This window comes from Corapipo altera, unplaced genomic scaffold (assembly GCF_003945725.1).
Source record: "Corapipo altera isolate COAL_440 unplaced genomic scaffold, ASM394572v1 52b, whole genome shotgun sequence".
NCBI lineage: Eukaryota > Metazoa > Chordata > Aves > Passeriformes > Pipridae > Corapipo > Corapipo altera.
The window spans coordinates 2,109,103-2,137,073 of NW_020884922.1; the positions used below are offsets into that span (position 1 = coordinate 2,109,103).

At 37.6% G+C, this 27,971-nt stretch overlaps 1 protein-coding gene across 6 annotated transcripts in view; it reads right to left on the reverse strand.

The window, feature by feature from the left end:
• RGS22 (regulator of G protein signaling 22) overlaps positions 1 to 27,971 on the reverse strand; it is a 64,206-nt gene that overhangs the window by 21,326 nt on the left and 14,909 nt on the right. For 4 of the 6 annotated variants that reach the window (XM_027657102.1, XM_027657099.1, XM_027657098.1 and 1 more), the window contains exons 5-16: positions 25,040 to 25,125; positions 22,998 to 23,163; positions 22,367 to 22,523; positions 19,006 to 19,624; positions 18,285 to 18,446; positions 17,049 to 17,229; positions 15,297 to 15,373; positions 14,652 to 14,757; positions 12,851 to 12,976; positions 11,198 to 11,299; positions 5,280 to 5,474; positions 517 to 609 (exon numbers count right to left, since the gene is read on the reverse strand). In XM_027657102.1, the coding sequence (XP_027512903.1) occupies positions 517 to 609; positions 5,280 to 5,474; positions 11,198 to 11,299; positions 12,851 to 12,976; positions 14,652 to 14,757; positions 15,297 to 15,373; positions 17,049 to 17,229; positions 18,285 to 18,446; positions 19,006 to 19,624; positions 22,367 to 22,523; positions 22,998 to 23,163; positions 25,040 to 25,125 (2,070 nt within the window). The remainder of the gene's footprint in view (positions 1 to 516; positions 610 to 5,279; positions 5,475 to 11,197; positions 11,300 to 12,850; positions 12,977 to 14,651; positions 14,758 to 15,296; positions 15,374 to 17,048; positions 17,230 to 18,284; positions 18,447 to 19,005; positions 19,625 to 22,366; positions 22,524 to 22,997; positions 23,164 to 25,039; positions 25,126 to 27,971) is intronic. The other 2 variants (XM_027657100.1, XM_027657103.1) reach the window with 2 other exon arrangements.

The following is a 27,971-nucleotide window of genomic DNA, read 5'->3' on the forward strand; positions in this document are numbered from 1 at the left end:
TTTTCTGCTTGCATAACTGCTTTTTTCATCTCTATATTTTGCTCAGTCTAATAATCCTTGCATTAGATAACCCGTCTCTGTAAAACAGCTTTTTGGTTGCTGAGGAAATAAATTGAGTTAAGGCTCCAGCTCCTAGTCAGCTTTACTTTTACATTTGCTTTAAACATACCAGTGTTTGCCAGTTCCATAATCAAATAAACCAATATATACCTGTAATTTACTTGAAATTGAGGTATTTACTCAAGATTAAGGGCCCAAAATGTATTCCACAGACTTTAGTGGAAACTGTCTCATTGACTCCAATCATACAGTGGTCTGATGTTGATATAACTGACAGAAGACCCCTATATCTAATTAACACAGTGGCTGTCAATCAGTCCCCAAAATGAATGGTAGAAATCGGACTATTTGCTTCTCCAAACTGGCATATGGTCATGCTTTCATTGCTAATACTCAAAGTGTTAACCCTCCCTGATAGAAAAAGGGGTTGTTTCTCTTAGTAGGTACTTGTCTTACCTCATCCTTCTTGGAACCACTCACTTGATGCAAAGCCTGGAGCTTTCTAAAGCACACAGAGTCCAGCTGTTGAGTTTCTTCCACCAACTCCACCTAATAAAAATAATATCTTATATCATCCCTGCAGTACACATTATAGAAAGATGGAGAACTGCGTGGGCACTTTGCCAGTGACAGTAGATAGAAAAGAATATGTTTGCCAGTAATGAGACTGATGTTTAGAAGACACTAGAAGTCACATTTTTCTGACAAACAATTCTATTAAAAGCTCTGGTAGAACAAAATTTTCCTATCTTTGTAGGATCAGATGTAGATTTCTGCAGAAAACCACTAAATAACCTAACTATATATTTAAGAAAAGAACTTTGTATTAAAAAAATTGCTAAATTATATTGTCTATATAATACATTCTGTATATTGTGTATATATATATATTATATTGTGTATATTGTGTCAGACTTACTTGATTGTCTATACCAGCAAATCGTATGTCAAAGTGCCACTGAGAAGCAGAAAAACAGTTCTTAAAACTATGACTGTCAATGGAAAATGTCAAAGAGACAGAGTGCCACAGATTTCCAGAAAAAGAAATTTAAGATGAGAAAGATGTTCTAATATCTAAACAAGAAAGGTGAAAGCTTTCAGACTTTCAGTCTTGTCTCCTTCCTTAGTTTTATACCAGGTAATGCCTTAAGTAATAAATTGTGCATGATTTGAACTCATGAAGTATTGGCATTTTTTAACTTAATTACAAGCCTTATGTATATAACTACAGCAGTTCTCCATGTTATGTGCAAACAATCAGTAATTGCACAAGGGATAGTTTGGTGACCTCTCAGCTGACTAAATCATTCAAATTCAGATTTTAGAATATTTAGCAAAATTGAGCCAATGCCTTACTGATTAGCATGCCCCTTACAAAGATTAGAAAGCTGTTGTTGTCTTATACAAGAGTTTATGTGCGAGAGAGAAGAGTTTAGATTATATGCATTACATTTTCATCTAAATGTGAATACCACACTAATCACCGTGTTATCTAAATGTCTTCAGGCTCAGTGTAATTCTGTTCCACTGCTTATAAAGTACTCTGGGGTATTCATTCCCTTAAAAGAAAACATAGTTTAAAAGTAAATAGTAAAATAATTCAGAACATTTAAAGAAAAAATGTAGATATGTATATACTGACCATGTCCCAAATAAGCAAACTTGGACTCACCTACTTCTTGACAAAGTATCTTGTTTCATTATGGGCCAAATATATCCTGCTATAGGGTAGAACAAAGGGGAAGAGTAGAGCCAGGGACTGAACAAAATACAAAGCAGATCTTGTCTAGGAAGGAGTGTGCCTAAGTATCAGCCTGCGCCTAGTACAAAGAGACTCTAGTGCCTCCTAGAACAGGTCGTTTTACGTCTGTGTATTATAACTCTTCACAAATGCATGTACTGTACAGTCAAAAGTACTTAGTTCTGGTTTTTTGTGCCCTGATTAAGATGTTTGTGTTATTAGAGCACTAAGAAGTCTGCACGTAACTATATTTGCAAAGCAACGCATCCTCGGTTAACTCCAGGATACATAAACTGACACAGATATTAACTTTAAAGGAAAAGTATATATTTTCAATTCTTACTTCGGAGGAATCCTTCCACCCCTAGAAGCAGTGACAATTCTGTATTCAGAGAGCTCAAAAGCAGACTTCTTTTATACAAAAATTATGTATAACAATACTTGGCTGAACTGATGATTTGACTCAGTGAGAACCAGCAGTAGATACTAGACAACTAGTATTGATAATACACATGGAAAATATACAGTTACAAAAGACTAAAACTAGTCTGATAGAAAGTAAATAAAATTTCAGATTCACAGAAGTATCAATCAATTACACAGTGCTTTGCAGGTCATAAAGAATAACAGCTGAAATAGATTAGAAAAAAAAATCTATCTGAAAGGTTAGAAAATATGCTGAAAAGTGAAGAAAATATTTTGCAGATTGGATTAGTATATTTCATTTTAGTAAACTTTATCAGTGTTCAAACTTTCAAAGTTTCTAAAGGAAATTATGTTATCACAGGATGAGAAGTAAAGTCCCCTTGTGAATTAATTAGAAGGTAGAAAATCAAAACCAAAGAAATAAATAACTTTCACTGTAGGGTGGGGTTCTTATTGGAATCTCACAGGGATCTGCACCGAGGTTGTTTTTTTAAACATTCAGAAACTATCTGGAAAAGGAGGTGAGTGAGGAGACAACAAAGTTTGCAAAATGATTCCACAGAGCAAAAAAATTAAATGGACTGTGAAAAGCTGCAGGATTTCAGGACACTTTAGCATCTGCATGATAAAAGGGGCAGCTGAATTCAATGATAATAAACATTAAGTCATTCCAATAAGCTCCAAATGAGGGCTTTCCATTAGTTGTTATTACTTGGGAAGGAGATCTTGGAATCACCACAGATGGCTATTAGCTTACATTTTGCACAGCCACTCAAAGTTCACCAGGAGTCAAAATGCAATTAGAATGATAGGAACAATTAGGAACAGAACAAAGAGAAAAACAGAAAACATGATTCTGCCACTGGATAATCCTTAGTGCATCCAGACCTTGAGTACTGCTTACATCTCATCAAAAGAATGTAAAATAACACATGAAGATGGGGCGATAACTGTAACAAAGGTATGGAACTTCTGTAAGAGAAGAAGTCTAACAGTCTAGGATTCTTGAGTTTCAAGGAGGTGTAACTGAAGTGGGGTACAACAGAAACTTGTAAAAGCATAACAACATTGAGAATATGATAAGACAACAATTGTTCACTTGTTCCTCACGACATATAAAACTAGGGCACCAGGGGAAATTACCAGGGAGGGGTTTGCAAACAAATCAAGATAAGGACTTTTTTCTCCCATTGCATGACTAAAACATGGAACCTACTTCTACAGTGAGGCTAAAGATATATCACTCAAGACACATTTACATAAACCCATGTGGAAAAAAAACCTTATTAAAGATTATTAGACACAAATATGTGGATAAGATCTCTGCTCCATGAGCTTCCTTGGTTGCAAAGTGATGAAGCTGGCATACTGCTATGTGGGTTTTTTTTCTTTTCTTACACTCCATTCTTAAGTGTTTAATACTAGCCATCACCTAATAGGCTTAGAAGACCATTCTCAACCTTGATTTTAGGTATCTGTTCGCCTAGTTGTTCTTACATGCATGCATGATACAGCACCAAAAATAGAATTTCAAAGTGTTTTGCACAAGGCAATGCCGGCATGTTCTCATTACAAGTTGACAGAAGTATCAGTAATAAATGATGATATTTCCTATAAATTGGAGATGCTATATCTAAAGTCATAGTGGAGAAAAACAGGAACAAGAACTAACTTCCTGCCCTCCAATTCCTGATTCTTCATTATAAGTTTCTCCTTCCATATCCAAGAGAGATGTTAAAGACTTGAAATTAGAATCACAGAATCACAGAATATCCTGAGCTGGAAGGGACTGAAAAGGATCATCGAAGCCCAACTCCTGGTCCTGCACAGGTCCACCCCAATGATCACACCACATTCCTAAGAGTGTTGTCCAAATGCTTCTTGAACTCTGGCAGGCTTGGGGTCATGACCACTTCCCTGGAGAGCCTGTTCCAGTGCCAATGACCTTCTGGGTGAAGAACCTTCTCCTAATATCTAACCTAAATCTCCCCTGACACTCCCTTCCATGCCGTTCCCTCAGATCCTGTCACTAGTCACCAGAGAGATGGTATCAGTGCCTGCCCCTCTGCCTCCCCTTTTGAGGAATCTGTAGACCATGATGAGGTCTTCCCCCAGTCTGTTCTTCTCCAAGCTGAACAAGTGACCTCAGCTGCTCCTCATAAGGTTTCCCCTCTAGGCCGTTCGCCATTTTCTTAGCCCTCCTTTGGATACTTTCTAATAGCTTTATATCTTTCCTATATTGTGGCGCCCAAAAGAAGTTTGACCTACAGCTGGCAACTTGTAGGTAAGTTTACAAAGAACAGAAAGCCACAGCATCAACCACTGTCACGACCATTTCTTGGTTTTATCTGTCAAAGGCAGTCAGGATTGCAGCCACCTCTTCTGACCTGCATAAGCTTGCCCAATTCAAGCCTTCAGAGCTTTCTGGAATTAGAACTGAGTACACTTCTGAGCCACCTACTTCAGGAGGCCTGCAAAGCACAGTTAGCCCTTACACAGCAGAGCAGTGATCTAAAAAATGTTTGGGGCAAATACAGCTGGATCACCATATCACGTCTTCTTATGCTAAGCTGTAGCTGCACTTACATTCTAAACACCAAGAAATACTGGATGCCATTCTTGATACAATTAATATGGACCTAGTATCACTGCACTGACGCTCTAGAAACACAGCTTATTGAGTGCTTATGATTAAAACATAGAGTGTCTGTGGGCAGTCATCATAACAAAATTACTTCTGATCAATGGTAAGATTACAGAAACATGATGTTTGCTGAGCGCAAAGAGAAATTTTTCCATAGCAAGATGCATTCCTCTCTAATTCACAGGCAAGGAGCCTATGAAGTCCACACCTTCCTTTCAGATGAGCTGTCTGTTCTCCACAAGAAGCTCAGCCTACATCACATATCAACATAGAAAGGAGTGGCTAAGCAAAACATCTTGTAATACTTCTCACTTCCTAACTATAAATATAACAGGATTGCATATGAAGGTTCTTGTGATTTTATTCCCTGACATAAGACTTTTTCATGGTGTCATCCAGATCTGTTACCTTTCCATAAGTATATTTATCTGCTTCCACCATCTTCATCCATGGTTCTAGGAGAATAGTGAGAATATATTCTTCTGCTGGGTCAAAAAGGTCCTCAAAAGCTGGGTCCATTTTCTGATAAATCATGTTTCTCTTATTCTGATGAAGTCCAATGTCCATACTGGCAGATGGGGCAATGTAAGTTGCATAAAGGAACTAAAATAAAAGAGAAGAAAACTGTTTCTTAGCCATCATCCATTTCAATGGTCACAGACTGCTGAAGGAGAAATTAATGCATATTTGTCCCCCACTGCCCTGCTGTATATTCTGAACATATATCTAATTACAACTACCTTATTTTTTACCAGTATTACTACTTTGTCCAAAATTCAGTTATTGCCATAATGGATCCCCCTGCCATTTTTACTCCTATTTGTTAAAATGGTTAGATCAAAAAATAATGTTTAACACAATTTTCTCTTGGAGATTCTTGGTTGATTCTTAGATTCGGATAGCTACAATCGTTACAGGAACTGCGCTGCTCATGAAGTCACGCTGTTTTGCAGAATATGTGCTGGGCCAACTAGTGAAGGTATCTGACTTTTCTGAATAGATAGTAATTTGTAAACTTAAGGTTAAAATTAATGAAAAGCTACACAATATTCTGTGTGAAGATTCTCTTATATAGTTTTTTGACATTGGTGAGACTCCATCACAGTACAGGGTCCATGCAGAAGATTCCACTGCACAACTGAGGTCTAAATCCTTACCAAAGAAAGGTTTACAATATGCTTTTTATCTGGCACATACAGAGTTTGCCATTCCACATGTCATGATGGCATGTCATGATATGACATGACATGATGATGACATGATGAAGCATAGAGGAATGTTTTATTTATTTCAATTTTTTTTTTAAAACTTACTTAATCCCCTAAGTAAAATTCTTGTTTTCTAAAGGTTTCATGAATATGAAAATGAACATTGAAAACTCAGAGAAAAACACTTTCTTCCAGGAATATCTTGGAAGAGGATATTCCAGAATATCTTTATAAAACATCATGAGTCTGACTGCAGCTAGGAACTCAACTGAAATAAAGATGCTGCCATAATATATTTCACGTAAGTATTTTCTCTTCTTCATATTCTCAAAGTCCAACTCATTTTCAAACATACAGTCAGGGATCAGGTTAGTAGCATAAATCAGAATTTCTCCCTAGGATGGCAGTGACAAGTCCATCTTTACTATTTATTATCACAGAGGCTTGGCAATGAAGAATTCAGGAATATGACAATTCTCGTTTTCCTCATTTTGCAAAAAAGACAGCTGTAACTAGCAGATGTACAAAGCAATAGAAAAGAAGAAAATAAGACATTTACTCAGTGTTGAAGCAGTAATAAAACACTGGTGTGCTTAGATTTCAAACACAGGGGGAAGAATGTTTGAGTACGTTAAATAACTATGTTTCTGTTTGTTTTAAATTAAATTCTGATTTATTAGACTCTGTCAAATAGCAACAGCATCAGAGTTTTTGGACCTTTACAATTTGAAACAAACCCTTTAGATTCTCCTGGTATTAGGTCACTGAGGAATACAGGGCTTCGATGGCTGACATCCATCCCTCAGTTAGCACTTGTTACAATTACCATATTTATTGTCTATACAGGATTCCAGAGCCTTTCTACATAGATCTAATCACTGAAAACAAAGATGTTTTGTGGCTATTGTGGCCCACATTATCAGTGCAATAAAGATACACAGGAGTAAGAGAGAGAGAGCACATCCACAGGAAGACTCCTAGCTGAAGACAAAGACCACATTTATCCTAAATTATGCCCTTCTCAGTAAGTCCCCAAATACATTTAAATTTAACAGAGACAGCATTAATTACATTCACAGCAATTTAAAAAGTTGGAAGTTATTTCGAAGAGCCCTAACACTAGTAAAGTTTAAGTTAAATCATGTTGTAGTCTGATCAAAACTAGTTAGTGTATAAAATAGACAAATTAAAAGGGACAAGTCCAATGATATAAAGATGTGGTATCTTTAAAAACAGACCTTTTAAAGAGGGGTTAACCATTTTGTTTGTCATTAGAACTACACTGCTCCACCTGTTATGTCTCACAAAATCGCACAAGGGATCTTTTTACCTTTAAAAAGGTGAAAAGGTTCAAAAATATGTCCTCAATATTTTAACACACATCTAACTTGGCTCCTTAACTGGGTGATCATTTTTGCATAATTTTAAGAATGAAGTTAAAACAAACATGCCACAAGTTCCTCAGGCAGAATTCCTTTGCCCTATGATTTTGTATGAAATAGGTTAATGAGTATATTTGTTAGCCTTCTTCAGAGCTGACAAAAAAATATCAGCCTGCAACCAGAAATTGCCCAGACTAAGGAAGCTTTGGCCAAAAACTATTGACATAAACACTGTCATAATATACTGCCATTCTAGGGATTGCCTTTGCACACTGCTCTACCTGCAGAACTGCCCCCAGTCCTGTGTAATTTCACATTCAGAACCACAGCACAGTAGAGACAGATTTTTTTTTCCAGAAACAATAGGGCAGGTAATACGTATGAAGCAGAAATTTAGAGGTGGTTAAGTTAACTATAGGAATGCACTTTTCCAACTCAGAGAATCAGGCCCTTAGTGGTGTAATCAGGATGGCCACTTCACTTCGAAGGATGCCATCTCTTTACTTGAATTCTTGTAAGAATCCATTGCTATAGGATTTGACCTAGTAAAAAGACAGTATCACAAAGTGACAAAGTGAATGCATGCACTTGCAGATAGGGGAGAAATGAGAAGGAGCTTTCATCCTCGTGTCCCTTGCTGAAGTGCATCTGTAGATCTGCACAGATTTGATTGCAAGGACTGCAAGAAAACCAACTGAGGAGAGTTCTAGACACGTCAAAAAAATGGAAAATTGTCTGTGTTCACAGCCTTCAACTCTGGGCAATGCAGTTTGCAAGATACATTTTATCCTTTAAAAAGTAATATTCATAGCCTTTTTTGATTCCCATATCATGGAATTCTTGTGATTTTCTGAATCTCAGTAGAATATTGGAACTGTTGTATTAGCCAATCTCCTAAGGGATCAACAGGAAAAATCACATTAAATGAACTTATAGGTTAACACATTCATACAAAAATCTGAAGCATTTGATGTCAAGTACATATCATACTTTGTTGATTAATTGGTTTGTTCCTATTGAAAAACATGAAGAATTGTTCTACTTGCCAGCCATAAATTTTCCTATAAATGTATTAGAATAAGTGATGGATTGAACCCAAAACTGTATCTGGAAATTTGGTCAGTTTGTATATTGAAATTACTTAAAATGGCACAAACCTGAATACATGAAATGCTTAGAAAATTCAGATTAAGACTTTGGCCCCATTTATGACTTTTGAAATCAGAGATTGTACAAGCTTTGGTGTGAAGCAAGAAAGATTTAAGTCCAAGTGCTTTGTATTGCTGCCCAGAGGCATGGATATTGCTCTGATCTAAAAGAGGGGCTTGTGCAGTTGCTTGACAGAATCATATGATGGAAGAATGCAATGCACTGACTGGTCTTAAACAAAGAGGTTAAACTACCTTAACCTCCATCATCACTTCCCACTAATATAAATCCTGTGTCTGACCCAAAAGTTCACAGTAATAATAACCACCTTTATCTAAACTGATTCTACTGTTAAAATATTGGATTTCCCACAACTGTATTAAATTTTCTAACTCTAAATAACTTCTTTTAAAATCAAAACCTATGTTATGTGGGGGTTTATTGCTTTTATTTTTAATTTTTTTTTACACTCCTGTGCATGTTTATAGTGAAAAACCATATATGTTCCTCGATGATTACCGTCATTACTTGTCATTATTCTCATCCATCAGATTTCATTCTCACTGTAGTTTCTTTCCCTGGATGAATGCATATACACCTTGGAATGCATTTTATTACTCTGTCATAAAGCTAAGATAACAATGCCCAACAAACGAAACAATGAGTAGTAGATACACAGCAATCCAGGTTTGTCCTTGTTTCTAGAGGAAGCAGGCAGAATCCATACGGAATACTCTGCATGTCTCTTTCTGTAATAAACAGTAAAATATATATGACAATATGTCATGCAAATCTGATCCACATTCTCTTAGGAGTATTTGGAATGACTTTGTTGTGCCAAAGGTGAGCGCAGAATTTGGGAAGGCATCTCTTCCCCAAGCAGACCCTGTAGATTGGTTGCAGCTTGACTCTTTACCGTGTTCCAACAAAAACAAGTATAATTTTTCTGCAGCCTTAAAAGGCAAACTTGAGAATGATACCAAATGTTGCAGCACATGTGTTGATTTGTTATGTTACATTTCAGCTGTTAGTTATGCTAATGGAACAGTTTCACATATTTCGTTTTGATGTATTTACTTTAATGGCTATGTGTACGTACTCTCTGCAATTGCCTGGTAACACTGATTGTACGATGTTCTGCTGTCACCACCAGGCCAGCACTGGAAATAAGATAAGTAAAAAAATCCTGGGCCTTAATGTTGTTCAGCCATGCAACCACTGCAGAAACAATGTAAGTTGGTGTGAAATGAAACCAAATTAAAAACCGTAAGGGACCATAACCTAAGATTTGGCCTGCAACAAAATACACAGGAAAATGGTGACAGTCTAGATAACTCGCATGTCTGCTGTGAGCAGGGCCCTCACCACACACATGCCTGGGCATATAGAGGAGACAGTCAGACTTAAGGGTACATTCAGTTGCCTACAGCCTCATGCCATAAACAGAGCTGGAGGGGAAAACAACTAAATAGCGTAGCAGTTCAGTTTACCCAGACAGGAGAGAAGGAAGAATCCATGTGTCAGCCTCTGCTTGGAGTTTCTGTACAAATAACACTGATTCAGGTGAGAATTCCAGACAAATATGCAAAATTCTCTCATTTGCCCCAGTAAAACCTCCAAGAAGGAAAAGAAGACAAATTCAAGGATGTTCGGATGCTTAGTAACATAAGCCATAGTAAAAGATTTTTCTCACCTGCTTTCCACAGATATTTGTTCCAATGGCATGTGAAGTAGTTTTGCTGTATTACATAGCGTATATTGAAATATTCAGATAGGATATACTTCTACACAAGGTTTAGAGAGGAAAATCAGACCAAAGTTTCACAAAGTGATTTGGAAAGTTCCTTGGAATTCTTCTAATGATATCACACTGCTGCAGGTTCCTTCCCTCACGGAATAGGTCTACTCTCCTGTCAGTGACAGCCATTAACACCACTGTGGTGAAGCAGTTTAATTTTGTTTTATTCCCTGATTTAAAGTGCATGCTCAATTAAGAATACTCATTTATAGGAAATATCAGTTCCACTTGACATTAAATAAGGATCTGAATATCTATTTGGGGGATGACAATCGTTAAAAGATAATAATGATACCCTGACAATTATAACAATTAAAACCAGACTGACAAAGATCCATTTTCATTACTGAGGTCATTATCTGAGGTCTCGACTGTGAGATCTGCAATTCTAACCCACATAGGAGATGGAAGGAAAGGTACAGTCCAATCAGATGGTTTAAAAAAATACTATCTCTGATGTTAACACCAAGCAGATAGTTTCCAAATATGACGCAGAGTAGCAAAGGGGAGTTTAGGTAAACTGAGTATAATAGATAAAACTGGGAACAGGCAGCAGAGCCTAGAAGTCAAAATATGCATGTTTAACATTCGAATCAAGAAATTCTATGGAAACAATCCAAAGAGCTTCTTTTATTGTCCACAACCCAGATTTACTTCGGTGTGGGTTGTCAAGATTTGGAAACTTTTCTACTTTCTATCTTCTTCTCAGACTTTGCACTGCACAAATGTACTTGTGAAGGGAATGAGCAAATGTATTTGTGAAATGAAAACACATTATTTACAACTTACTTGAGCTTGCTTGCATATTTGAAAAGGTTGAAGAGTTTCTTGGTAAAAAAGCTGATGATAAGCCTGTAGGTCGAACCAAAAGTACACACAGTTCTTCCACAACTAAAGATGAAAAATATTGTAAGTTATTGCTACCCAAATATCACAGCTTTATAAAAGGTTGACTTTCCAATGCAAGTATTATTTAGCCCCTTGGGGTCATCATAAATCAAGCTCAATTTAAGATGAATTTAATCTTCTGTTGCATACTGGCAGAAGGACGACATATTTAACGGCATCATCACTGTGATACTCTTTTATTGTATCCTTTATGCATAATTGGCCATTAAAATCGTTAACATTGTAGTTAACATTTGAAGAGTAACCGCATTTCAGTGGCATAAAGCCAGTGCTAAAGAAGAAATGTTGATAATGGACATGCAGAGTTTGTGCCATGGTAAAATACCATTTTGCAGCAATAACCAAAACAATTAAATATTGTGTATTTGACATATGTTACTGAGACTATCATTACATTTTTATTACATGCATTTCTGAGACACAGAGTCTTGGCCTCATTTCATAAATTCGAACAGCAAAAGATCTTTCAGAAGTCTAGATCTTTCCCCAAGTCCTCTGTTTTAATCATGTGCTTATAGGGTTCAGACTTTAAAAATACCCTGAAACCCCCACGGCTAGCCAATAAAGAATGTGTTGCAAAAAGACATGGGTAGGGAAGTTTGCTCCACAAACTGCAGCCTTCCAGACCTGGCATATGATTGAAATATGCTCCACAGGTGAAGAGAAAACTTTAAGTAAATAATTTTCAAAGGAGTCTGGCACCTGCAAAGGCTAGAGGATATGAGGGCGGATGCAATGAAAAAGTAAGTTTCTTTTATTTAGATTTCTATCTATACACATTTAACATTTTTAGCTGAAGATATTCAGCTTTGGAAACATTGGCTCTTGTCTTGTAGTAGCCAAAGGCATTTCTAGCTACTGCTGCTGGATTCTGCATTGTGCCAGCGGTGAAACAGATGTCCATCTTGATTGCATTCAAATCTCCCCTAAAGACTCAATTTTTCTGCAAAGCCACTAAACACTGACTCAGATTCATCACTCGTTCCAACCAATCCTCAATTTACACCCAGCAATGAATGATGGATCTGCTGACTGCAGAGAAGAAATAGTGTTATGTTTCTCAGAAATCCAAGGAACTTCATGGAAGCAGAAGAATGTTTTTAAAACATTGGAGATTTTGGACATCACTAACCCAACAAGTAAGAAGGAAGCAGATTATCGTGAGTAATAGCATAGCAGATTTTCCATCTTTTTAAAAAATGTTTTTGTGGGTTAAGACCTCATTTTTTCTGCCAAGTTAAAGGCTAGTTTTTAAAAATTATTAGTCTTTTTTTTTATCCCTGATGGTACAATCAGAATTCCAATAGGTTTGAGACAGTGAGAATCTGACAGCTTGGTTAAGACCTGTCATTAGTTTGCATATACATATGAACAGTTTATTGTTGTTGAGGGATTGAAGTCTCACAAGTAATAATTCATCCAGTCATCAATCTTTCTTTCTCCATTTTTTTTTTTTCAGTCTGGCTGCCCTCTATAACTTGGCATTCAGTCAATTGTGGACTAAATTATCACAGAGTAGGAAAATGTTCATACCTTATTCCCTGACTTCTCACAGAATTCTGTGAAGTAGTAGCCTGCTCTGTTCTCCAAATAAAGAGACTGCAGCATGCTTTCCATTCTTGATCCCCCTAAGACAACACTGCCAGCAGCACTTTTCCCCTAGACAAATAAAACATAGTTATATAGCAAGGAATAACAGGCTTTCATTATTTTCAAATGTCAGTACATTGCAATGGAGAGCCATGCAGTGTGTTCACTTAGCATCTTCATCCCAAGAAACCAGACTCCATTTTCTACTACATACGCAATCTTAGCTGACGAGTTGTCTCAGCTCAGGCTACTGTGTTTTGAATTAAGACAACTTAACAGGTGGCTATTTGGTCAAGATTCAAAACATTTAACTATCATGGAACAAAAGATGTCTTCTGGGGTTACATCACTAACATCATCAACAAAATCATGAGCAATTCAGGGAGCAAGAAGTCCATGCTCTTTGCTGTGGCAAGCTCCTAGAGCATTTGAGGAAGAATACATCCATTTTGTCAATGCTCATAGAGAAGCCAGAAGAGGCTTCTGTAAGTAGTAAATTAGCTTCTGATGATTACAAGAGAGAAACTTTGGCTGACTTGCTGTCTCTGATAGCAGAAGTGGAAACAGATGAGTGTGGTGGCTGGCAACCAGCTTCTTTCCAAACAATAACAGGGATGGAGAAGGGCAGGAAGAAGCCAGACTTTTGAAGGATATTTTGAGGGATATCTACCTATCTGCTTCAAGCAGAGTAGGTAGATATCCCTTCGCGGTACGAAGTTGAACTACTAATCCCTGCATTCCCCTCTGCATTATATTTGTGATGGCAAATTGTGGGGTCCTGAATGTAAGTTCCAATCTAGCCCTGTAAGTGTAAATGGATGGTATTTTCCTCCCTCTGTGATGATGCCTAAAAACTAATAGTTCATGATGTGGATGTTTCCTGTATATACATTTCTAACTGAAAATGTCCCCTAATTGCAAAGACTAGCCTTTTGTTTCCTGTAAAAATTAACAAAGAAGTAAAATGAATGCAGTGAAGAAATAAGCAAAGTATTATATTGATGTGCAAAACAAACATTGTGCTCAAGTGCTCAGCAAACTCCATGCATATGTAAATGAGCTCAGATTTCATAATATGTTTTTTCTTTTAATTGTGAAGCCATGGGTATCAATACCACCATGAAATATCAGGTTGTTTTGAGACTGTTCCACAAACAAGAAAGGTTTTGGATATATTTTTGATTGCCAGATGTTGACATCTCACATGTTGTATTTGTCAGCCTTTTAACAGTTACTAAGAAAAGGCTCTTCTGCGCAGCCTGTCTCTCCTGAGGTTTGTTTGACTGAGGATCTGCTTAGCAGGCAATAATTCAACGAAGAAAAGAATGATATACATAAGCAATTAGGAGGGACTGTACAAATGAAATGTTTTCCTCTTATGAATGTTACTATTTTAATGACTTTGTAAGGCAGATTCAGTTTTCACTGTAAGTCTGGTATACTTCCTTAGGCAACAATTCCACTGAAGCATTTACCCAGAGTTCTCTAAAACAGCCTACTGAACACATGGTTACTATGGAGAAGATCAACACTTTCTAGTGAAAACAAACCTCTGTGTGTGCCATGATTTCCAGATTACCACAGAGAAAATGCTGATGTTCTAATTATACCTCTGCATAAAGCACTGACATCCATATAATCAAAATGATTCCTCCCCATTATTGACTACTTCATGTTTAATACTGCAGAATAAACTGTTTTAACTCATGATTCAAGACAACTTATATTTTCAAGTAGTACTCACACGGAGCAACTCAGCATAGGTGTACTTTCTATAACCCTGGTACCTTGAATCTTTGGTGCCATCCAAAGCTAAGCAATGAATCATGTCTGTGCTCACTGACTTTGACCTGGATCACAAACAAAAATTTTTCAATGTATATTGAAGAAAAATCTAGGACTGCTTATAAAATAAACAAATAAGAAGGGGCACAAAAGAGGTAGAATTAGACAGTGAATAGCTGAGGAAAAAGTACGTGGAGTTCAAATTTATAATAAATGGGAAAAAAATGTAGAGGAACACTTTTTCATGTGGCCTTGCGGAAATCACTGGCACAGCATGAATTTGAGAGCTAGGCTAGTCCTTGAAACAGGTTAAAAGAATATGAATGTATGTAGAGAATATCAACTATTACATAAGAGAAAATACTTGTATTTGGGGAAATAAACCCTTTTGTGGGTTTAGTTTTGTTTGTGGCACAAATGAATGAGAAAATAATCAGCCAGGGAGAAATTCTCCATGCATACAGTCTGTACTATAACTGTGCTTCACTAAGCAGATTATTGTATTAAAGAAAAGTACTCATGAAAACAGTAGGATCTAAAATACTTTCGTAAATATTTGAGGTATAATGGTGTGCAGAAAGATATACAAGGGACTTGTACTTACCACATTCTACTGCTAGGAATGTCATCCTGCTGGGTACTCTGACTTGATGTCAGGGAAGGTGGTAATCCTGATGATCTCTTCAAAGAGAAATTTGGTTTAGCTAGTTTTAATAAAGTTGTTGGTGAGTTTGTTCTACTTTTCTAAAAGACTTTACAGAAAACTAAGGCAATTTTGATTATTTTTCCAGCTTTATGTTTTCTTAAGGTCTTCTCATTAACTGCTCAAAAACATTCAAGGGTTTTCAGGACTGTTTTTCCTTGTCAATCACAATATATAAAACTTCAAATTGCAAAAATCTCTGAATATCTCTCAAGATTTCTCAGCATACCTTAATAACCACTATAGCTTAAAAATTACATTTTTAACAGGTAGAAATATGTTACATGGACTTAATATAAAATTACAGAGGATGTCAGGTAAGGGGCATGTGAACATGTTTTGTGAAAGTTTACAAAGATTATCTTATGTTAGCTCACTGTAAAATAGAAACAATCACTCAGACTTGGAGAGAAAGGGGGCATTCTGCCACAGCATCACTGATTATTTTGAACAAAATCATGACTTCTTGGAGATGCCAGGTGCATTCAGAGTGCCCTCAGAAATTCACCCTGAGTTGCTGCTCTTTCTAAGCTCTTGCAAGCACAGAGTAACTGCAAGATCCAAAAGTCAAAATTTTTTAAAGAAAAAAAAAATAGGAGCAAGAAATGAGCCATCTGCTGATTCTGTGAGGTTCATGGTGTCAGTTCATATTTTTTGGCAAGTGCTGAATTCAACAGGGGATGGAAAACCTGCAGAGTTAGGATCCTGTCTGCCTGACCTACAGCTAGTCCTGGGTCTTAGGACCACCTTGCAAAGCTGGAACTGGTCACTGTAAGACACTGGTGCTTCTTGCTCCCATTCTTGTTGTGAGCAACAGGAATCTAGCTCCTGAACCCAGTTTCTTCTGAACAGGTAATCTGTCACACTGTTTTCCTCCATTATCTCCATGAATTAGATTTCAAAGGAAATAACTGCAGCCTAAAACTATCCAACTCAAAGTAAGAGAGGTGTGTGTGTTAACAGATCTATGGAATAGCCCATTCAGTTCCTGATACTGGAACCACAGTTTCAATTCCCATTTTCCAAGTACCTTGTGTCCCAAGGCTTAACACTGTGTTGCTGAAAACCTTCATTGCAGTTACCTCTCACATTCAGGTTTTCAAGGAAGAAAACAGTCAAAACTAAACTGGCCACCTGCAAGCTACACACTGTGAAAAGCTCTGTGTTGTATGGCTCATAACCCTCTGCAGAAAGCAAAAACCACATGTAGTTCATTGAAGGGCTGTCGTGATAGAAAATGAGCAGAATTCTGCCCTCTTCACAGACATGAAGGATGGATTCAGGGTAACTGCAGTGAAGTTGTACAAATTACTCTGGATTAAGATAAGGCTGGTTCAAGGGCAGAATCTGCACTGCTAGATACTTAATTTTTCAATTCTGAGAATTTTCAGCTAAAATATCTATCCAAAGGACTTATGAAATAGCCAGGATGTAACTGAGAAGATAATGTGACTCCATGTATGGGAATTTGTTACATAACATATACTAAAATGTTATTGCATTTTTATATGTAATAATCTCCAATATACCAGCTTGCTAAATCTTGACTTCCTAACAACCAAGTACCATATTCTTCTTCCATTGAATTTAAGGAGTTTTGTCATTATTTTTAATGGATAAAGCTTTGGTTTTCAATGTTGTGATCCTACTTACCCGAAGAAGGGAAGGTTGTATCCCAGGTATGCAAGACTTTTGGGTCAACGGTAACAATGACACTATTTGTGGGAAAGGATCAATGTCCACCCTCGGTCTCTCTTGACATGTGTGCCAGAACTTCAGTTTTGCACTGGCAGCCTCTATTGCTGTTGAATGAGTGACACAAAATCTGGGGCCCCTAGGGAGAAAAATGCTAATAAGTAGAACTTTCCAAAACCATGAAACACTGGGCTATTTGGCTTCTTTTTTGGTTTTTTTTTCCAATGATGTCATGTACTGTATCAAGATACGGTGCTACATGCACCTAGAATTAAAAATCAGTTAGTGTTAAAGATATGTTTAGACACTGCACGCTTCCAAATTTAAAAGCAAAATATACATAAATATATATGCAGCATGACATAGTTGCCTTTCTATGAGTCTGCAGTAGGATATGCCTCATCCATCCTACAGCAAAGAATAGGATTGTAGGCCACAGCACAGAGACCACAGAATTACAGAATATTCTGAGTTGGAAGGGACTCACAAAGATTGAGTGAATAGTCCATAGAGGGATCTTAAGTGAATAGTCCATAGAGAGATCAAACCCACAACCTTGCTGTTACTACCACCATGCTCCAACCAACTGAGCTAATCTCAGAGTCACTGCAAGCCATATGAGGCTCCACAGCAAAGTTCTTAATTGCAGGTATTAGTTTATGCCTGCAATTTGTTGATCCCCCTCAGGGAGGAGAGAACATCTTCAAAAATTTAGCCTATGTTTTGGAAATAGGTTAGATTTTATATCCTCACTTAACTTGTAACTATGTAAAAGGCATTTTTTATGACAGACATTGAACACTAAAGTCTCAGTGTCAAATTCCACACAGACGTATATACAGAGCATCCTCAGAAATTTGAGAAGAGCAGTAAGGGGAATAGATTAGGACAGAATTAACCTTCTGTGCCTGGAGGGGTTTCCCTAGAGATTAAAGTTTAGTTGAGACACACAGAGCAGTGCAGATGCTCCAGCAGAAAAATACAAAGGGCTCAGTAAGGCAGATCTACACGGCGTTCCAGCAGATTGCAGTGTAGTTTAGGCTCAACTGAAAATTCACATGTTAGTACTTACAATGACATTGCTTCCAATAATTGCAATGGGATAAGTGAGATGAAATAAACTTAATAGGCTTCTCAAAGAAAATGGAAATTAGTTAAACAATAAAATTTTAATTCCTGTCCATTTATTCATACCAATAAAGAAGTAGAGGTTTCACTACTTCAGGCTGAATCTGTCTTAAATGCCGTATATTCCACTGATCTCCATGCAGTAGATCAAGCCTGAGTAATACTTCTGAACTGAGGAAATAGTCTCCACTGCTCAGCAGGTACAGTTTTTTCATCTTACTGAGATGCCTGCAGTCAACAAAAATAGTCACATAAGCATGTATCAGATGCTGTACAGAACTGAGTGCAGTTCATCCTACTGATTAAAGTGCTGTCATGCAACGTGTTTTTAATTGCAAGTGGCAGAAGCCAAAACAATTTTTCTGCAAATTAGAGACAGGTTGTGTATAAAATAAAATGTACAGTGCCTTAGAACAGACAATCTGAATCCAGCAGAGCCTTTCATTAAAGCACTTTGTCATACTGAATGCCCTACTTGTGAATTCAATTTCTCTTATTCTTTTTTTTTCTGTTGCCATCTGTTTTCCAAATCTCTGTCTGAAACAGCCTTAATAATATGGCGATTCTGACTTCCTGCAAGCTTTGCAAACCTGACTCTGCAAAAAGAGTTTTATCAGCTTCAGCAGAGTCATTCCAGACATACCTTGTCAGGACACTCATGATTACTTTAATTGTGTCTATTCTATTCAAACATTACAATTTACTCTGAAATCTCAAAACTTGCATTAATCTAGCTGGGTTACAAGTGTTAAAGCAATAGGGATAACTGTTAAATAATGAGAAATACCTTTGCTGTCTCGTAGTGTTCTTAACAGCCTTTAGTCTTTCAATATCCATCCAGAGCCACCAGTACCTTTCTCCAAGTGTTCCTTTAATGAACTTCTTGAATCTTTCAAATTCATGTCTGTTGCCAGTGTCATAAGTCCCATGACTAAGACACCAGGCAGCCCTGCTGTCTGGCCCACCACTTTCAGAACTTGAACATAAGCTTACTTCTTCGGGATCTCGTTTTCTTACATCTCTCTTGGAGTCCAAGGCAGTAAGTGGAGAAGAACTTTGTTTAAAGAGTGACTCTGCAGTACTACAGGCAACAATGTCAGCAGCTGGCTGGTGAGTCAGTTCTGAAATGGGTTCCTTCATTACAATTTGAGTAGAAGCTGGCATCAATTTTTCTGGTGTCTGAAAAGTTGTGCTTTCCTGTTCATTTTCTTCTTTTGCTGCACTGTCCCATTTTGGGTCTAGATAAACTCTAAACTGCGTGTGGGAAGGAGGTTCAGAAATGGCCACAGAAGAGCCCTCCTCAGCCTTGCTGGATCTCTCGTTATCAGCGTCAGCTGTTGTGGATGCAGTCCTCGAAGGGGAAAGGAAACTCTGTTGCTGGCATTCCTTAGACAGGGAATCTGCTTCTGCATTAAATCAGAAAAGGTCATTGAACACCCTTTTGATTCAGGACTATTCTCTTGCATATCAACATCGCCAAGTTAAAAAATGCAACATATTTATATTTTCCTGCTGCAGAACAATCACATTATGTCATTTTACAGAGGAGGGAATAGCAGAGGTGCTTCTCCCATTGCTATCTGCCTAGAAACTCAGCCCCATGACTCAGAAACTCGTTCCCTGTTGAATTCCAGCAGAGCAGCTGAGTTAGTTCTCTTGTTTGCTCAGCTAAACATCCCAGCTCCTCAACAACAGTTAACCACATTGATGTACTGCAAAGCCTGATTCCTTCCCAAGCATTTGGTCATAGTTTGATCAAAGCCACAGTATATAGCAGAATAGGGGTATTTTAGGCCTGAGGAAGCTAATAAATGATGATTCTTTATCTGCTTATGTTGATCCTGAGACTAGCTCAGTTGGTTAGACCCTGGTGCTAATAACACCAAGGTTGTGGGTTCAATCCTCATACTGGCCATTCACATAAGGGTTGGACTCAATAATCCTTGTGGGTCCCTTCCAACTCAGAGTATTCTGTGGTTACTGCAAATCAAACATCTCTGTCAGTAGGGTAAAATCTTGACATAGAAGGATGACCAAACAAATAACTGTGTCTAGGGCTCTGGAAACATTTAACAATCTTACAGTCCAGTCTGCCACCCAAAAATGGCTTCTTTTCATTTAGAGATGTTTTATAACTAAGAAGTTCAGAACAGTGACCAGTCCTGGTTTTTTGGTCTACACTCCTCTACTTAATTCCTTTTACCCAACCCTTCCTCAACCCTGTGCCATTAAGCACGCCATGCCATCCTGGTCACTAAAAAAGAAACTTACTGCTTTAACTTGCTTAAATATCTTTTCTGCTTCTGCCAGACTGTTAGAAAATTGATTTTTTCTGAAGGATGTTAGCAAAGATGACCTTGACTGTACCCACTGCTTAGCTAGGTTAATGCTGCTCTCACTGTACAAGTCAGTTCTGTAAAATTGAGCGGAATAAGTACAGATATCCTAAACAGCAGCAGAATCTAAGTGAAAGTGAAAAAAAAACCCCAAAGTCATAATTAAATTGAGACTCTACAATAACTTCATATCATCTATCAATACAGCATTTAAACTACAGAATAATCTGCATCTTCTGTATGTCACTAAAGCTAAGCTGTAGACTTTCACGCTCCATTGTATCACTAAGGCAAAACACTGTCAGTGAGGAGACTGCTACAGCTTCTGAGCACGTGCACCACATGGGGCTGTGAAAGAAAAGGGCTAAACCTCTCAGATCCACTAAATTCACATTTGTAATGTTATCAGTCTGTGTAACCTTCTATGGTGGTCTAGTCAATAAATGGCAATGGCAGTTAGACGTTCCTTTCAATTTCTTCCAAAAATAAGCCACATCTAACCAGTGCTGGTCACTGTCACAGACAGTCACTTGGATCAGGAACATGGCATAGAGATCCCCTCCTCTGCACATACCAAATTTCTTTAGTGTCTATGCAACAATATGTTGATACTAATATAAAAATCAATGTGATTAAAATATCTTTTCTTATTTCCAAACTATTTCAAATGTTTTCACTTGACAAAGAAAAATTATAGCTTTTCAACACAAGCCTATGAAATGGAAACATGGAGACCTGGGGCAATTGAGGGGAGAGATACACAGCTCTGGAGCAATAAAAAGTGAAGTGGTTCAGGGGTTGTTCAAGACTTAGTTGATAACCCTGATCCAACTGGAGCAATGAGAAAGGAATTTAGATTGGATTGTCCAAGCAAATACCTTCAGCTATTGAACTCTAATTGCAGACTGTGTCTGCAGAATCGTGCATTTGTGATCTCTCTATTCAAAGCACTGCCCAAAACAGCGGTAGAGTCATGAGCTCCAAACAAATGTGACTTGAATAATTTCATTAATAATCCATACATCAGCAATATATTTTCTGGGGTGATCCTCATGCTTTGGGGAAGAAGGCAGACTTCTGGAGTTATCATGTCTTCCAATTTTCCATTCAGCCATTGGACTCCAAGGTCCCAGCAGCACAAGTCTCAAAGTGGAATGGCTGCTTTTTTCCTCTGAGAATGGGGGAGAGAGAGAGCTCCTAAAATATGAGCTGAGGCTTCTCTGTTCATCGTGCTACTGCGTAAAAAGCAAAAGCAAGGCTGTGCAATCAGGTGTATGTCCATATGTGCATCTGTATGCATATCATTCTCCCAGAACCTCTGAAGCCTGTTAACAATTTTAGTTAAATTTGAAGATGGACAGGAATCCAAATGATTACATTTTATAAGCTTCATAAAAATTGGCAGTCAAAAGACTCTTAAGTGCCCAACATAAATACCCAAAGAAGATGGCTGCAACACAAATTATACATTATCAAATACCCAAAGAATCTAGACAAGGATATCTTTCAAAACACACACGAAATGGAAAAAACAAACAAACAAACACAGAAAGCCCTCAACTGAAACATATATATATATACATAGAAATATGTAAGAAAAGAAGCTACTACTATCACAAAATTACTTGGCTGCTAGATCAAATTTTCACCTAGTGTTGTAGCTACAGAAATAAAAAAATGCTGTTCTGAAGCCTCAGATACCATGCCATACTCAGAAGGTAATAAGAGGAATTAGCAACAATTCCTTGGAATGCCTTTTCTTTCCACCTAGTCAGAGTTGTGTTACAAACCATAGGGTTACTTGTTACTTACCCAGGAGGCTATCTTTTTCACTTAATGATTTGTCTCTTTCATGCTGAATATTTTGAATTTGACTAGAAGTTATAGGGTGTGTAGATGAATCTGTAGTTCTCGTGGAATCACCTTCTTTTGCTAATGTAAACCAATCTTTCACCTGAGAAACCGTGGCCTAGGAAAAGAAATGTGATAGAACAATTCAAATTTCTCTATTTATTGCACTGTTTCTGAGACCAGAGGGCTTACTGTCCATGGTGATTTTGTGCAGTCTGTGTAGACTTCTGTAAGGATAGTTGCCAGTGAAGAGAGCTGTATGATAGCAGCTGAGCATACTTGTAACACAGCTCCTGTTTAAGCTGTATTACAACACTCGGACCTCCTTTTATACTGCAAATAATTTTGAATATAAGAGCTATTCAGAGAATCATACAATCATAGAATGGTTTGGGTTGGATGGGATCTTAAAGATCATCTAGTTCCAACCACCCTGCCATGGGCAGGGAACACTCCACTAGACCAGGTTGCCCAGGAATCAGTTATCTCATTAGGTTGTGACCTCAGTTACAATAATTTTACCCAATGTTTTCAATCTGTCCTGATGTTACACCCAACTGTGTGTAATAAACACTAAATGTGTTTATTTTACCTGGCCAAGTGATACATAGAACTTCTTCATAGTCAGTGAAGTGTCGTGTTCCTCAGGATGGGGGGAACTTAGGTCTTGCTTCCTTATCCAGGGATAGTAGTCACTATCTATAATGAAATTCATGCCAGTCTTGCTCCATTCTACCTGGGATATCAATTTAGCTAGTCTGAAATTAAATGTTGAGATGAGGTAGTAGTTAATTTTAGCTCTTAATCAGAGAAACAGTTGATTTTTCCATAGAATAGGTAATTAAAAACCATGATCCATCTAAAAATAGAATTTTTACAGAGAACTTCATATCTGCTTTTTTCCTAGAGTAATAGAATTATAGAATATCCTTATCTGGAAGGGACTTACAAGGATCACTGAGTCCAACTCATTATTTCAGCCTTCACCTGCTCTTACATATGTAAATACCAGTACTGCCAATGTATAGTTCACCAGCTTTACAGGGTTTGCATTATCAAGCTTTACCAGTAAAACTGACTTCAGTCAGGATGATTTTTCATGTATCTATGCAGTCTCAAGCCCTGACAAGAAGTCTTCGAACATTCTATTCACTAAAATAAAACTACTCTCCCAGATTGCAGAAGCCCTGTATTACCACCAGACCCTACATCTCCAGTTCCTGATACAAACATTCTTCCAGCAGTAATGCCACAGCATTGATCATACTAATTGAACTTTCAGACAATACCAAGACAGCTGGCACTCTCATGTTCATCTGGCTGCTGTATGAGGATTTCACAGTACTGAGCAGCACTCCAGTGCTACCTCATGTTAGTGTGAACCTGGTGATGTTCAGGAAAGGCAACCTTAGAATCACACGATGATAGTGAAGATGCTCTGAGCTCAAGAACTGGGGCAGAACTTAATTAAGTTAGAAAGAAGTACATAACCATAGAAAGACGAAGCCTATGCCTGAGCCTACAACCAAGTGAATACCCAGTTGCATTTGTGCTCACTACTTGAGATAAAATAGGATTTAATTCTATGGTTGGAGTGTCTTCATCTTTAAATGCAAGTTTCCCTTTTAGCATCTAAATTTATCCTGATTCTGATTCAGGAAAGCGTTCGAACCACTGATGGCAACTGAAATTACGTACATGTGTTAAGTTAGTTTTATGTAATTCTCTTGGGCAACTCTGCTTGATCAAATAAATAGCTTGCTATAGCAGAAGACGAAAGTTAGTGTTTCATGAGGCCGAGATATGTACAAAGCAGCTGCTGCTAAAGGTAAAATGGAACTTTCTCATGTTTTCCTTGTTCTTTGCACACTTTTCCCCTTGAACTTAAATGCAGTCATCAGGTTATAGAAAATAAAAAACATTTTGAAATTTTTGCTGTAGAAGTCTATTCCCCAGTAAGTAACCTGTCATTATAATCAGCAAACAGGAGTTTTGTAAACCATACTGCCAGCCTGCCTCTCCTTTTGGGCCCCTGAAACACACTACAGTTAGCAACATCTAGACTCAACCTTAAGGGATACAGAGGTAGATCCTCCCAAAAAGCACAGGAAACCTCCTGAACATCTGCTGAAAGGACATCTGGAAAAATATATAACAGTTTATAACAGTAAATCATCCAGCTATGCCATGGCATCCCACAGAGAACTTTGCTAAAGGAACTCTGACAGTGGGCCCAAAGACACAAAACTAATAATGGAAATGAAAAGGACTCAGTGCTTTTTCCAAATGGATTTCATGGATTCATAACTCCTATTTATATGGTTTACATATTGATTAAAAAAAGATGCATTGCTACCATGATATCTCTGAGGAACAGCAATTTAGAAATCAGTAAGTCCCCTTCTTACTCTCTTCATAATGGTGAAGTACAGGATGTAATTCATGGTCAAGGAAAATCACAGAATGACGAGTGAAAAAAGTCACTGAATTTATTTTATCCAGATCACTAAAATGCTAAAATAAACAGGATGAGAGGAGGGCAAAAACTTTTTAAGAGTACTATCAAGATTAATTAAACAGAAGAGGATAATGTACAAATTTAAAACTGAAAGAGAGCATAAAAGATTGCAATACCTGTATTCAAAGTAACAGTCACTCCCTAGAAATGCTGGAAGCCTTTCTTTCTTAATCCACTGAATCGCTTGTTCTCGATCAAGACACTATTAAAAAAGAAATGCCAAAATTTGCAGTACTCCTGATTTTCTTGTTTTGTTTGCCATGTAACTGCTTCTCTCCATCCCCCTTCAACAGAAGCATTGTCTCGGTAAGATAAATATACAGTGAACATCATCTTCATGCTGGGACAATTGAGCTAATTTACTTTCCTATTAAAAGCTAAAAAGGTCTAAATCTGATTTCACCTATTAGAGTACAACTTCTGTAACAAATCATGAGTGTTTCTTCTTCAGAAATAATTTCTGAAGAATTGTGCTTTTACTGTACAATTCCAAATGCAAATTAAATGTACATAAATTTTCCACAATAGGAAATTGCTAATTTTTCTGACTTTATCACATTTTATAACTAACTATTGCATTTTTCCTCTAGAATTTGAAGAGTAAGAAACCCTTAAATTAAGTTATATTCCCAGAATGACAGAGCTGTGGATATTAAAAACAAAATCAAACAAATAGAAATCCAATCAGTTACCACCTCTTGCATTTTTATGTTTGATCATTGCAAAACTGCACTGCACACAGCAATTCTCATAGTGGAAACCTAAGTGTCTTAGGACCTGGAGCCACCACAGATTTCTGCTCAGGCAGCCTGAGCCTCAGTGCCTCATAAAAGCAGAAAGGAAAGTGCCTCCAAAGAGTGGTTTGGGGAGTGAAAGGGAGTGTTGAGCAGCAAGCTACACAGAGACAGTTAACCAAAAATGTATGTGTAGGAACTTACACAGGGAGAAGGATCTCTGACCATAGGCCACAGTGTTCCATATCGGTTTCCCTTAGAAATGACACACAGCACACTTTAATTTTTTTTAATAGCATACTTTTTCCACTCTTAGGCGATGACCTCTTTTATTTATCTGAGGCTTATTTTTCATTTTAGTGAAGGTGAGATTAATGATTTTGAAGAATGCAGTAATCATCCTTGTCCATAAAAACAGGTGAAGTGTGGGCAAGGATGGATGCTACTTGCTATATCAAGTAATCAGTTTATGTAGATCACAGCTTAAATTTTCTTTCTATGAGCTAATATTCCATTAGGGGCAAGGGTTATTTCTGCCTCATATATATCTGTAGGGGATTAAAAAAATCTGAATTACTCAGAAAGTGGGTGGTTTCATTTAGAGAGAAGAAAATATTTCAAAATACGGAAAGCTTATGTTGGCAGTGGCTCATACAATGTAATTTGTAGAGATGGAGACCAATTACTCCCAACCACATAGTCTATGCTTCTTTTTGGCAATTGACAAGCTTTTTTGAAATACAGAAGATAGTTTCTTTATTTTGGCATTTAATATTTATGTATTTACTGACTTACAGCCTAGTTTTTTATCTGAATGATTCATAACATACGTCTGTAAATGGCTGGTACACAAAGTTATATGTAATATCAGAAGGAAAGAATCTCTGCTCTTTCCCTATCCCCAGAGAAAGATGCTACATTTAATCTGATGGGGTTTGTTACCTTAGTTAGCTTCCTTACCCAGTCAGCCTTAGGCCTTGCTAGGACCCAATCCAGCAAAGCTTTTAGCACGTGTTTAAGTTTAAGCATGTGTTTAACTTCCCTTGATTAAAGTTAAACACATACTTAAGTGCTTTGCTGAACTGGGGTTTCTCTGAAGTAAGATATGTGGGATGCCAGCCAGTTTCTCTCCATAGTTGTGATCAATTCTACCCAACTCCACAGGTTTTTTTCCTCAATGCATTTTACACAAAGCTGATTTTCACTACTGATGAGAAGATACTTACTTCCATATCAATGATTTGCAAATGTGCAAGCACACGTGCAGAGAACTTTTGCTTATCTGTAAATTTGTAACTGTCTGAGAGGGAAGTAAAATACAGAGCAAAATACCACTGCATGTATTTCTTAGGCAAGATGCGCTTAAATTCAGGCTGTACCCTGAAAGGCCTACTAGGACTTTCCAATCATAGCTCCTTTTCATACGTAACCTGCCAGTGATGGCCACTCAAGGTGACCTTTTGTAAGCAATGTAACATTCAAAGCAACTGCCATCTTTTTGGTTAGTGTGAAGAAGGCAGCCAAAGCAAACCAGCCAGCATCACCCGATGCCTGAAAGATCAAATCCTATTGGATTTGGACTGAACTACTTGATGTAGTTGGTCTGGGGTGGCTTCTTCTGGATCAGCCACTGTAAGGAGTCAAAAATAAGAACAAATATCACCCTTTCCCACCAACGGAGAAGAAAGGGTACTGAGGCATACTGCTCCTCAGAAGGCCATAATGCTTCCCCATTTATGGAAAACAGCCCAGAGGAAGAAACAGATTCTTAAATAATGCAGAAGCCCTGTTGCTCCAAACCACATGAAAGATAAAAGTAACAGTGAAATGGCTTTGAATTTGTCAAGAAAGGCCATGCCCAGTGGCAATGATGTGAGGTTATCCAAGAGGCAATGTTAGCAACACTTGCACAAGCTCACAGCATTTCCTCAGTTTAATGCTGAGAGCAAATAAGAAATTGAGAACAGCTCTTCTGCCTTTGTGCTCCCAAGCAAAGCATTTGTGAAAAAAACTATTTCACATGGTAGGGATGTCTGTGGGCCTTGTCCTTTTGTAGCATTTGTCCAGTTTCAATGCAAACAATTGCAAATCACATTAGTATCATTTTGTTAAACAACATTGCCTTTTGACCTCTCTCAACACTGTTTCCTGAAAATCATTAAGCTTATGCTGGGCAAAGCAGCAGTTTGTTACAACTCCCTGCTCTTCTCTCAGCTTTCCAGCTATGATATAACTTAGAGCAGCCACTGCTAAAAATGTAGCAAGACCTTGGACTGGCCTTGAGTGAAATGATGTCATGTCAGTCACATCCACA